Source organism: Lathyrus oleraceus, chromosome 5, assembly GCF_024323335.1.
Source record: "Lathyrus oleraceus cultivar Zhongwan6 chromosome 5, CAAS_Psat_ZW6_1.0, whole genome shotgun sequence".
Taxonomy (NCBI): domain Eukaryota; kingdom Viridiplantae; phylum Streptophyta; class Magnoliopsida; order Fabales; family Fabaceae; genus Lathyrus; species Lathyrus oleraceus.
The window spans coordinates 109,572,716-109,586,502 of record NC_066583.1 but is presented as its reverse complement, the minus strand read 5'-3'; the positions used below and the strand labels follow the sequence as shown (position 1 = coordinate 109,586,502).

Below are 13,787 nucleotides of genomic sequence, written 5' to 3'. Positions count from 1 at the left end.
TTATTCTATTTTCTCATTAAAAATTATTTTACAAAGAAAACTCAAATTGTAATTCATATTATAATATTAATAAAAAATTAACTATTTACTATACTGTGAAATTGGTAGCAGACCTTATAATTAGAGACAATTTTTTTTATAATAAAATCTTATAATTAACGACTCTTGGGAGATCGCTTTAATAGACCCACCTCACAGTTGCATTGCAACTAACGTTGAACAAGATCACCGTAAACTAAGCGCAGCGTTGATATGTCAAGACATTCTTCCGTTGGTTAATAAAGACCCATCAGTGAAGGTGAGTATAATTATATCCCATATCAGAACAACATATAATTATACTCCATCTTACAAGAAAGCCTGGATTGCGAGGACAAAAGCTGTTGAACAAGTTTTCGGCAACTGGGAGGATTCATACAAGGAATTGCCACAGTTTTTATGGGCACTAAAAACATATGTCCCAAGAACTGTGGCAATTATGGAGACATTTCCAGCGATGATGCCAGACGGAACCTGTGCTACAGGTAATAGAATCTTTCACCGTCTCTTTTGGGCATTTAACTCATGCATCAAAGGTTTTGCATTCTGCAAACCTATTATTCAAATTGATGGCACTTGGTTATACTGAAAATACAATGGTACTTTGCTCATGGCGGTTGCACAAGACGACAACAACAATGTCTTTCCCATTGCCTTTGCTCTTGTTGAAGGTGAAACGGCTGGTGGATGGGGTTTCTTTCTTAGACATGTCAGAACGCATGTGGCTCCACAAGCCAATCTCTGTTTGATTTCTGATAGACATGCTGCCATTGAGAGTGCCTACAACAACCATGACAACGGATGGCATGATCCTCCTTCTACCCATGTCTATTGCATCAAACACGTTGCACAAAACTTCATGCATGCTATAAAAGATAAGAATCTTCGCAAGAAGGTGGTGAATGCTGGGTATGCTCTAACTCAGCCGTCATTTCAATATTATCGTGATGAAATTAGACTGTATAATGAAGACGCAGGGATATGGCTAAATAATATACCAGTAGAGCAGTGGACAAGGGCATTTGACAGATGTTGTCGATGGGGCCACATGACAACAAACCTGGTGGAATGCATGAACAGGGTATTCAAAGGAATTCGAAATCTGCCGATAACCGCCTTGGTAAGATCAACATATTATAGGTTGGCTTCTACGTTCGCAACCAGAGGTGAAAGATGGAGTGCGGTGTTAATGTCCGGGCAAGTATTCAGTGAGTGTTGCATGAAGGTCATGAAAGAGGAGAGCATCAAAGCCAGCACACACGCTGTAACAGTCTTTGACCGTCATAGGCAAAATTTCAGCGTCCAGGAAACAATTGACCACAACGAGGGGAGACCAAATTTAGCCTACGATGTTAGACTAAACAGAAGTTGGTGCGATTGTGGAAAATTCCAGGCCTTCCGCATACCTTGCTCCCATGTCATTGCAGCATGCGCTTATACTCGTCAAGATGCTTATAGCCATTCATCTGATGTGTACAAGGCCGACACCGTCATGAATGTATATAATCAAAGCTTCTCGGTACTACCAATAGAGGATTACTGGCCTCCATATGAAGGTGATATTGTTTGGCACAATGACGAGATGCGTAGAAAGAAAAAAGGAAGGCCAAACAGCACACGTATCAGAACAGAGATGGATTCCACAGATAAAATGATAAGATTATGTAGTATCTATCGTCAACCAGGACACAACAAGAACAATTGTCCCAATCGAGGAGCATCATCTAGTTCTTAAACTTTTTGTAACATTGTATTTCTGTAACCTTCAATCATTATATATCATTAAGTTTTTGTTACAACGAGGTTCACAACAAACATCAGTACAAAATAAGCTATCTGAAAACAGAAATATTTCTAAATGATTAGAACAATCAAATTGATGTCGTCTCGACCGAACATCATTTCCCTAGCATCCTTATCAGTCTTAATTCGTACCCAACCAAAGATACTGTCAAGTCTCTCAATACTTCTAATTTTTTCCCCTTCTCGTATTTTCCCATCTAACCAACGAACCAGCTCCTTCTTCAGTTGATCGAACGTAGTGATGTTCCAGAACAACATCAGCATCTGAGGTTTGTCTCTCGCATAAATCACCTTACCGTATCGGCGACGAACACTAAACATGATTGCCAAATGATTATTTGAGATGTGGAACAATTACTCACACAACGCATCTATTTATAACACAAAAATTATATTTTACACTGAGGCTCCAATTGAATTGGCGCCTCCTCTTAAGTCCTACACAGGGGCGCCAATCCAATTGGCTAGGGCAGAGCCCTAGCCAATCCAATTGGCGCCTCCATTCAAATTTTAAGAGGAGTCTCCAATTCAATTGGCGTCTCCTCCTAAAAGTGGGGTAGTTTGATTTTTTTTTTGAAATTAGGGATATTTTGGGAATTTCCTTAAAAAAGTGGGTTATTTTTGTAAAAATTTCTAAAATATATGTTTCTCAGCCATGTCATATTACTATTTTTTTAAAATACTTTTTTTGATAATTATACGTTGATAATATAAAATAATTTTATACTGTTGTTCAAAAAGAATACATCATTCAGTTATCTCATGCCATTAGCTTAAAATTTATATTATTTTGATTTAGCGTAATATATATCCGTGAATGGTTATTCTATTTTTTCATTAAAAAATATTTTACAAAGAAAACTCAAATTGTAATTCATATTATAATATTAATAAAAAAATAATCATTTACTATACTGTGAAATTGGTAGCAGACCTTATAATTAGAGACAATTTTTTTTTAATAAAATCTTATAATTAAGGACATAAATATCAGTCAATATCATTAATTAAAAAAGTATCAAATATAATTAAGAACATGAATAAAAAGATGAAAATGATTTAAAGATATGGTATCCTCTACAAAACGGGAGTGACCCGATCTCAAGGATACGTGTGATAACAAACTCAACTAATGTCATTGTTAAATCTAGTGAAATAATCTAATTTAAAATTTTAAAATATGATCAATTAATTAATATTTGAAACCTACTATGAGACAACAAAAAAAAACCTGTATTTAGTATATTAAATATTATTTTCTAATACTCTTTAGTTACTGTAATTGATAGTAGGTAAAAAAAAACAACTTTCACTCAGTCAACCCATTGACAACTTGTAAGAGAAGTTAATAGAATAAAATATTCTTTGATAACTATTTTTTGTAGAAAAGACAAAAATGTTAGTAAAAGAGTCTTGGTAGAGTGTTGACCAAAATCTGAAAAACCGAAACGAAGCCCACATGCAACTTGGGCTGAAAACGACATAATGTGGGGCTCACTTTATATTATACGACAGAAAAATAAAAACTATAGTATAGTTTTATTTTATTCATTTAACATTTAATATTGTCGTCGTTTTCAAGTTTTTCGCATGAAAAGTTACTATATATTGCATGCAGAATTTGGAGTTATAGAAATACTCTCTTTACCAAACTACTCCACTTTCTTCGCCTCTTCCATTCCCTAATTTTTCGCCTTACTCACTCACATTAATCCTATTTTTATTTTTATTTCCTTATTAATTAATATTAATATTCGTAATAGTAATTAATTACTAACCTTATAAATACCCTCATTCTTATTCCTTCTAAGTTCTAACCCTCTAAACTAAACTAAAAACTAAACCCTCTTTTCCAAGAATCCTAGTCACTGTGCCGTCGTCGTTGTTATTTCTTCTTTCGTAGGTAAAGATGAAACGATTCAATCCCGAGTCCATTGACGACGACTCAGTTTCTTTTTCACCTCAATCAACGTTTCTTCGACGCGTTTCGTCGATGAATCAATATCAAACCCAAACACTCAACCTCAACGTTAACCAGAACCAAAACCCCTCTGTTGATCATCGTCGATTTCTGCCTCAATTCCAAAACCCTTACAATGACAATCAAACCCTAGAAGATGCTTTTTCTCGCCTTTCTCTTGGTAATCCGTCCAATGGTTACGGTGCTTCTTCTTTTCAAGATTCTCCTTACTATAACCATGGGTTTCAGGCTACTAATTGCTGTCAGAATCATGAAACCGCTGTTGGTTTCAATGGTGCTGGTTATGGTCGAGGTAGACCTTTGATCATGTCTGAAATGGATCGTGTCAAGTATAATCAAATTGAGTTTTTGTGGAGGCAAAATGGTTATGGTTATGGTTATGATAATAGTAATGGTTATGGTTATGGGAATGGGAATGGGAATGGGAATGTTAACAATCTTTTGAATGGGGGTGGTTCTGTTGCTGGTAATGGTAATGGTGGTGGTAATGAATTGGGTCGAAGATTTCAATATGGTTTATTGAATGAATCCTCTGCGCCTTGGCTCAATGTCAATGGTATTGTTAATGATAATGGAAGGAGATCACATTGGTTTGATCGAATTCGTGGGATGGTTTATTTAATGGCTAAGGATCAAAATGGAAGTATGATTTTGGGGGAATTGATGGAAAATTTTGGAAGAGAAGCTGTTTCATATATTTTCACGGAGGTGATTGATTATGTGTCTGAGTTGATGATTGATCCATTTGGTAATATTGTTATCCAAAAGATGGTAGGATTGTGTAACGAAAATCAACTGACTCGGATTGTTCTAATGGTCACTAGCTATGAATGTCAGCTCGTTAGAATTTCTGTTGATCTTCATGGGTATATTTTCAACCATCTTTCTTTGTTACTTGTTTCTTAAGGCACTGTGATTTTAGTTTTTGAATTGATTAATTTTACACTGATAAAGTTTTTTTTTACTGTTGAAGATTTCGTTCTGTTGAGAAAGTGTGTGAGAATGCTACCACTAGAGATCAAAGGATTCTTATTATGTCAGCTTTCAATCCTGCTGCTATTTTGTTGTCTAAGGATGTTAATGGGCATCGTGTGGCTCTCTCTTGTTTGAGAAATTTCCCACATGAAGATACTAAGGTAAAATGTGTTTTCTTATTTTTGGTTTGTTATATACATATTCTCGACTCTAGGAGATAATTTATGTTCAAATTGTGCATCCTTTTCACTAACAATCTATCTATTTAAACGTGTTGTGGTTTGGTTAAGGTTAAGGTTGTGTCTCGCAATCCTCGCCTGCGCAGATTGGGGTTTAGATGTTTTTTCTCAAACTCAATAGTAGTCCTTCCATGCTATCATATTTAACCATACACTTTTCAATATCTTTTTGATGTATTCCTTTCTTTTTCAACAATTTTTTCAGTAAATTAACAGTGGCATGTTTGCTCTTGTTTGGATTAGCACTTGAGCATTTATAGTATGAAGAAAGAAAAAGGATCACCACTCTCATTTATTTATTAGATAAATACTCACCACTTGTATTTGTTAGATGTATACCTTTATCAAACTACTTTGCTTCAGTTTATGTGCATATCACGTTCTGATTATGGACTTTTGGCACAGATATTCCTGAGTATTCTTGCATCTAACTCTCTGTCGATTGCAAGAGACAAGACTGGATGTTGCGTGATGCAGTATTGCGCTAGCCATGCTCAAGGAGAAACTAAGAATCGGCTGATTGATGACATCATACTAAATGCTCCACTATTAGCAGAAGATTGTTATGGGTTAGTTTTTACAAGTATTTAGTTTGTAGATAAATTGACAAACACTACTATACACTCTCACACACAAAGTGGACACCAAAAAATGGGAAGATATCCAGCCTAACAGTTGGTATTGGCGGTTGAGCTAGGCCTTACGTATAAATATTTAGTTATTTTATTTCTAGCCAAGATAACTAATTTCATTTTATTTTCTCATATTGCAGCAACTATGTGCTTCAACATCTACTATCTATGAAAATACAGAGAGTCTCAAGCAACCTACACAGACAACTTGAAGGACGGTTTGTATATCTTTCTTGCAATAAGTATGGGAGTAATGTAGTGGAAAAGTTTTTCCACGACGCAGGTGTACATCTATCTGAAAAAATCATTGCTGAGCTGCTTAACTCTCCAAATGTATCAAGGCTCCTTGTCGATCCATTTGGAAATTATGTCATCTGTACAGCACTGGTGAAATTTAAGGTAAGCGCATTTGAATGCATGAAGTGTCTTGAGTATCATGCATTTCCTCAATTAAGAATTTTAAGCAGTGTGTTTCTCAGTTGAAACAAATACATATCACATGTTTTTTTATTGGAATATGCAGTGGTTTATCACACTTTCGGCATGTGGAGAGTATTTTTATATTATAAACAAACACTATTATATTCAATATTCTATTACATGCGTAGCTCATTGGTTTATTGGTTGTTGTTATGACTTTGTTTTTCTTATTTAATCAACAGGGTAATCCCTACCTTAAGAATGCCCTGCTGGATCTGATCCAAGCAAATTCTCTAATGATGCGCAGCAATATGTTTGGCAAAAAGTTGCTTGATAAGGCCGACAAAGAATTGCGGAATATATAAACATGGGTCTGATGCCTACAATGTGTAACCCTTTTTATCTATCTCATTTTCTGCATCTTCTTGTTACTTTTACCTCCGGTATACTAGTAGAACTGAATTCTGATTCGTCTTAGGCCATTAACCCAAAAAAAAAAAACATTTTCGTCTTAGTAGTTTATATGTCTTAGGCTGTTATCCAAAAAAATCACGTATGTGTGTTCCTGTTGTGCGTCATTCAAAAAAAAAAGTTCGTACTTTAGATGTGAGTTAGGCAGTTATAAGAGTCTTAGGTTAAGTCTGTTGTTGTTTGATTAGTTTCTTTCAGTTTTTTTTGGTTTGTTTTGGTGATGGCATGGAAATGGAAGGACTTTGCTTCTCGAACAGTTTAGGTTGGACAATGCTGTATATGTGCTATAGAAGCTGGAGCGGGACTTACAAATATTCTAAAGCTGTAATTTTTATGATTCTACTGTTATAGTTGTTCCAATTATCTTGTACAATAAGGTAATAAATTGGATGGATCGTTTTGCTTTATATTTTGCAGCATTATGTCTAAGAATAACATTTTGTTATTATAAACATTTTTATCTCAACTTTCGTTCATCTTGAATCAAGCACGTGATATACTTTATCATTTTAGTTATTTTTTAGTGACTCGGGTTGGCACTTGCTTGATTTTACGCCTCCACCTTATTTCAGTATGTCTAATATATTTATACTCGTTGACTAATTTACTGCTTTTTCCTTAATGGAATTTATCTTTGTTTTGACATCTAACAATACTTACACATATTTTGTCTTCTTCCATAAATTGTTTCTACTGATTTAATGCCTCTAAGTCTACCTCTTTTTGGGTAAAAAAATAAAACCCACTTTATTAAATTTATACAATTGATGCCAATTGTTCACCAACTTTGATAATGACTAATATCTGTCGACTAATCTAATAGGCTTGCTTGGTGTGGCAAGATTGAAATTTGAAATATTACTTGAGAGATTGAAGTTCAAATTTCCATATCTTAATTTGTCTTGGTAAAAAAAATTAAGTCAAAACTCTAATCATGTTTACAATCATAACTCTCATCTAAAAACGACACAATAGGAATGGCTAAACCCTCGTGAAGGAAAGACTCAACCTTAATGAACAAATGGATTCTCACCACAAGGCCCCATGTTAGAGTCAATCATATATACAATCTATTCTTATAAGTTACACCTTACTAATCCTCTATTCGTATAAGTTACGTCTTACTAATCCTATAGGTACACTCCTTTTCTCCACCACTAGAGTTTTTTGTCGGTGCATTAGAGAGTTTCTATCATGACCTTTATCAAGACCTCACAAATTTCATGTTCCACGCTAGTATAATGACATCGTCTATGGAAATTGTTTTCCAATTCTCATCAAATTTCACGTCAAATTCGACAGATCTTTTCTGTTGCATCTCCATAATTGACGATGACATGTTTCGAAATGATTCAACCAACTGTTCGTAAAGATAACACTGCTCTGATTTCAACTTCTTTCACTTCATAACCTTCTTCTGCCTCCTTAATTACTAAAGGATTACCTTTCCTAAAAGAGTCATTCAAGAATCCACCATGCGAAAGGCTGCATTATTAGAGGCGAAGGAGGAAACGAAAAAGTCAAAGAGAAAAAGAGAAAAAAACCCATTCTAAGGTTCCAAGATATCAAAAAGGTGAACGGCGTCCCTAACGAAGTACTTCAGTTGGTGACAAAATCCAGGATAACGAGTCACAAGAGAATCCTGATCAATGTGGGAAACTCACTTGACATCTAACATGTGGGTCTCTTCAAAAGAATTAGGTTCGAAGAGAGAGGAATTATCTTCTTACTAAGGCACCGATCCATTAACGTTCAGTGACTCCGTAATACGCCCTTAGGGTTATATAGAGTTAATGATCGCTTTGGGAGAAGGAAGAGAAGCCAAAACGGTAGACGCATAATTCTTGGTGGCCCCCTACGAAAGTGTTTACAATTGTATTATGGGAAGACCATTCTTCGCGACTCTTGACATTATCGCTTGTACTGTCCACATAAAGATGAAATACCATAACATTTATGAGGAAATGATTACCATTCATGCAGACTTAGTTAGAGCTTGACTGATACATGAAACGATGCTAAATGATCTTGCCATAACAACCTTCCAACAAAATATGAAGGTGAAAAATCCATCCTTTCCAATCAGAATCATTTGGATATCAACATCAAAGATTTTGATACGCCTTTGGACGGGAAAACATGATGATTGACGATCACGACCTCCAGATCAAGGAAATAAAAAAGTCCCAAAGGCCAACTCTAGATGGGAAATTTATAATCGTCTAGCTCAACAAAAATTCGTCCAGAATGCTAAAGATAGGAGACGACCTCCCTGACTCCTTGGAGCGAGACCTCATTAAGTGCCTCAAAGCTAATGCCCGCCTCTCTGTTGTTTCCCCATATGAAATGCCTTGTATCAACCCCACCGTGACTTATCATCAATTGAACATCGACCCCTCTGTCTGATATGTGGCTCAAAGGAGAATGCGCCAATCGCTTGAAAAATACAAAGTTAATAGGAACATTGTTTAGGGGATTCTTCAAGCTAATTTCATTTTTGAACTAAATTACACTACATGCTTATCTAATTGTGTCTTAAATAATAAATAATCAAGAATGAATGTCTATTATGGATACATTCAGATCCCCACGCATGAAACAAAACAGAGGAAAAACCTCATTCATGATAACACATGCCAACTATCGATACAACGTTATGCCCTTTGGCATGAAAAACACGAATGTGACATGCCAAAAAATGAAGAAAAAGATATTTGAAGAAAAAGTCATTGAAATGATAGAAGTTTACATGGGAAATATGATCTTCATATCCAGTTAATAATGTTTTCACAACGACCATCTCACAATGTGTTCAAGTCTGTCAGACAATATAACATGAGACTTAACTAGGGAGAATGTACCTTCTATGTGAGAGCCGAAATATTCTTTGAATTATATTTAACAAAATGATGTATTAAATCCAACTATGACAAATGAAACGCACTCATCAAGATGAGGACTACAAGTATGATCAAAAGATCATGAAACTGAACAAAATGCTCACTGCCCTTAGTAGGTTCATTTCAAGATTAACCTAACTCACTGCCCTTGGTAGTATAACTATTCTTGTGTTTTGAATTTCCTACCACTAATAATCAAGCAAAAGACGAAGAATTCATCACCGAACTCACTTTGGCATCAAATATGGGAGTGGAAAAAATCAGACTGCACATAGATGAAGGTAGAGAAAAACAAGAAAGGGGGTTTGAATTGTTTTAACGATAATAAAAAAAAACTTTTTGGAAATGAGACACACGCAGAAATAAATAATATCAACACTGAATTTTTATACTGGTTTGCTTGAAATTCAAAGCTACTCCAGTCCACCCGACCAAGGTGATTTCGCCTTCAATAAGGACTTAATCCACTAATCTTTAAAGATTACAAAAGGTTCGTCTAAGAAGATAAGGATCTCTTAGCCCTCTCAAGTTTACAGACTTCACAAATCACTTGATAAGTAATCAACAAATAAATAGATTTCAATAATGCTTAGTGCTTCTAGGTAAGCAGAAATTACACAAGGTAAAAGCAAAAGAATCGTTCACACTTTTTGGAGCAGCAACTCGTGTGAGAAAGAGAATGAATAATGGATATGAAAGTAGTGTTGTATTCTCGTGTGTTTCGGTTCTTTTCTCAGTGAAGCGTTCCATCCTTTATATAGGGGTGATGAGAAGACCGTTGAATGACAGGATCTTCTGGCAATGATTGATGATTAATGTCATTAATCTCGGTGTTCTTTCCAAAGCAGTTTCGGGGTGCTATAACTTTCTTTATGAAATAGATTCTTTCCATGGGTGGAATTCTTCATAGCTAAGTCTTTGGAAATATGATTCTGAATCAGAAGGTTCAAATATCAGAGTCTCTATTCAGCAAGTGTATTCTTCAGACAGTTTGTTGTGGCTGACTGTCTTCAGAGGTTCTTCCAATTGATTACATCAGAGTGTAAAAGATTCAGATCCTAGAGTGTGTTCTTCCGCTTTAGAGTGTCTGATCTCTCTGTTTGTTTGTACGCTTCCTTGATCAGAGTCAGAGCTTCTGCTGAGTATCTTCTAAGTGATTATTCTGAACTAGTATCTATATTTGATGAATGTCTATCTGACCTCTTTGTTTAGAGTCCTACACACTTAGATAAATTTTGTTAGGGTATCATTATCCTTTTTTATCATCAAAATCTTAGAGATAAATTGTAGATACTATATTTGTTCTTACAATCTCCCCCTTTTTGATGATGATAAAAAAATTCAGAGAGATGATGAAACAATGATATAATCAACAAAAGATAATATCTCAGAGTCAGATGAGAGGTGACTCCCCCTGAGATGAATCATAGGATTTCTCAGAAGTTCTTACCAGACTTTCCTTGTGTGGCAGCTAGTTTGTACCTTAGTTGTTATCCTGCATAACTTTAGTTTTCATAAGATATTAAGATATTAATGTACGCAGTGCAGCAAGAGGCTTAGATATATTTTCATTAGAGCTGTTTTTATTCTCCCCCTTTTTGTCAGACTCAAAAAGACATAGCAAAAAAAAATAGGCAAAAAGAAATTCATATATGAGAAAGATAGGTACAGGAAAGCATCAATTCAGAAAGAGAGCACAAAAAACATAAGTAAAACAACAAGAGAAGCCTAAGTGCCTAAGGGTTTGGAGGCAGAGGCATCCTTTGGAGCAACTGGGTCAGCAAGTTCTAAATATTGTTGTTGACTGAGTCCTGGTGATCCAATCTAGCTCGCACTATCTGTTGCACCTTCTGTAGCTCTTCTAAAGTCTTCAGGACCAGAGGAGCGAAGCCAGAGTTTGATTGCTCCCTTAAGTCAGAGCATCAGTGCTAGCTTTTACAACTTCTTCCGCAGCTATGTGTGCTGCTTCTTTAGCGCCGACTTTTGCTTTTGCCTCAGCTTCAGCAGCAACTGCATCAGCTTCAGCAGTAGCCTTCTCTGTAGCTTCTTTAACCCCTTGCTCTTCTTCTAAGCGAGCTTTCTCTCCTGCTTCTCTTCTGGCCTTTTCCTCTGCCTCTCTGACCAATCGTGCCTGAAGCCTTTCTCCAGCGTCTCTGGTAAAGTCGTTGCAGACTTGTTCAGAGAGGCCTTTCAGTTTGAAAGCCTTAGATGTCATCCATCTGATCACTCTGTTCCAGTGAATCCTCACTGCAGAGGGATCATCACTGATACTAGAGTTTACAGATAGATATATGATCTTCTCCACCGAGGACTCAACAAATAAAGAGATTGCTTCTTCTAGGGTGGGGAAGGTCATTTCTGGTTCAGTGTTAGGGGATGGGGATGTTGGTGGTGTTTGGTTAGTGTCAGCGGGAGTCTGAGAGGCAGGGATGATAATGTTTTCAGAGGGTGGTATGACGGGAGTATCATAGGGTGGTGTTGTGGGTTGTTTTGGTGGTGGATTTGGTGGTTGTTCAGATGGTGGTGTTTGGGGTTGTTCAGATGGTGGTGGAATTGGTTGTTCAGGTGGTGAAATGTTAGCTTCTGGTTCAGGTTGTTGTTGTGTGGCAAGAGCACGAGCCTAAAGCCAGGCCAGTATGGGGGATTGAGGGCCAGAGGGTTCTGAGTCAGATGATAAGATGTAGTAGGGTGGAGATGAAGGCGTGAAGGAGATAAGTGAGATGGGTTCGTTAAGCATCTCAGCTTCAGAAACTGGTAGGGTTGTGGTGGAGAGATTGAATTTTTGAAACGGAGGTGATGGTGGGTTAGGGGTTGGAGTATCATAGGGTTTGGTGGTAGAGGGTTGGGGTTCAGATTGAGTGTAGATAGGGGTGGTTTGGGGAAAAGAAGAAGCATTTTTCTTTAAATTGACAGAGCGAGAGTGAGGAGGCAATGAATTACTTGGTGATTCGATCAGAGGGACCGGAGGTCTTGACACAAAAGTTTCCCCCAAATTTTCTTTCTTGGCCTTCTTTGACTTCTCAAAAGGCTCTCGCATTCTCTTCATGAAGTTTGGTGGATGCCCAGGCAGCCAATCCACATAGAACTCTGAGATATCAACTCCTTGACTTGCGAGATCCTTCAGATAATGTGCCACAACCTCTGGAGGATCAATCTTGGAGAAGAGGTAAAGGCCATTTAAAATCTTCCTCTGATACTTGAGTGCTTCCCAGGAGGTATCTAAAGAAGGTTTCACCCTGACTTGCTCAATCACCCCCATGCTCTTCAGATTGCGAGCATTCAGAGGCATTCCAATGTCAACTGTGACATCCTCCATCAGATTGTGATGGATCAGGTGATCCACCAACCCGCTCTCGATCAAAATGTCGGAGATAAGCCTTCCTATAGGGATGTAGGTTATGGGCTTCATATTGTTTTTGGTGTCTTTGACAGAGTCTCTAAGGTATTTGAAGAGCAGTGCTGGCAAATTCAGCTTGAGCCCTTTGTGAAGGCAGTAAAGTGTGCACTTCCGATCCGTGTTGATGTAGTCATAAGAGTTGGAGGTTGGGTGGTGATGAATGGTTCCCAGAATTATCTTCAGCCAGACTCGGAGGTACTGGTGAAGTTCTTTGTTTTTGGAGGAGTTCCCTTCAGCGTTCTGTTGGAAAATGGTTGGGGAAATTTCCTGGGACGTGTACTTTGCCCTAGGGTTGATATTGTAGATCCTTCTTCCCCCTGTCTTCTCCATGTTCAGAAGGGAGGCGATAGACTTCTCAGTGATGACAATATTTACCCCCAGAATATGTGATACAATGTAATGGTCATCTGAGTCTACAAAGCGCCAGAACTCTTTTACCAGATATGTATAGACAGGTCCATAGAGCCTTTGGAAATAGGTTTCCCACCCTTGCATTCTGAGCTCCTCAGTAAGGTCTATTCCATCGCGCTTCATGTTCTCGAAATCTACCAACGATTCACACAAGACCTCAAGCTTTTCAAATGGAGTGGCAAGATGGATATGTGGTTCACGATCCAAAATGTGTGGTTCTTTGTAAATGAGGGTAGAGACAACAACAGTTGTAGCAGTTGTTTACTGAGAAGAAATGAGAGTTTGTTCCGTTGATTCCATTTGCTGAGAGTAGTTGTAGACGGATTGTTTTTGGGAATCCATGGGAGAGTTGATGAAGTAGATGAAGATTGACAAACTTGATGAACTTGAGAAGGAAGGAGGTTTGTGTAGGCTATGAGTGTAAAGTGTGAAATCGTGAATTGTGAAACATATAAATACACATAGAGGGAATACAAAACCGTTAGGAGCAGTTGAGAAGTTAGAAAATTAATGATGGAA

General features: G+C 37.1%; 1 protein-coding gene across 1 annotated transcript; it reads left to right on the top strand.

Annotated features, from left to right (window-relative positions):
* The first annotated feature begins 3,541 nt into the window (after positions 1-3,541).
* On the top strand, positions 3,542-6,967 carry LOC127088062 (pumilio homolog 12). Its single transcript, XM_051028972.1, has 5 exons — positions 3,542-4,689; positions 4,797-4,959; positions 5,443-5,606; positions 5,810-6,068; positions 6,332-6,967. The coding sequence occupies exons 1-5, from the start codon at positions 3,752-3,754 to the stop codon at positions 6,452-6,454; spliced, it is 1,647 nt and encodes a 548-aa protein (XP_050884929.1). The 5' UTR covers positions 3,542-3,751; the 3' UTR covers positions 6,455-6,967.
* Positions 6,968-13,787: the final 6,820 nt, after the last annotated feature.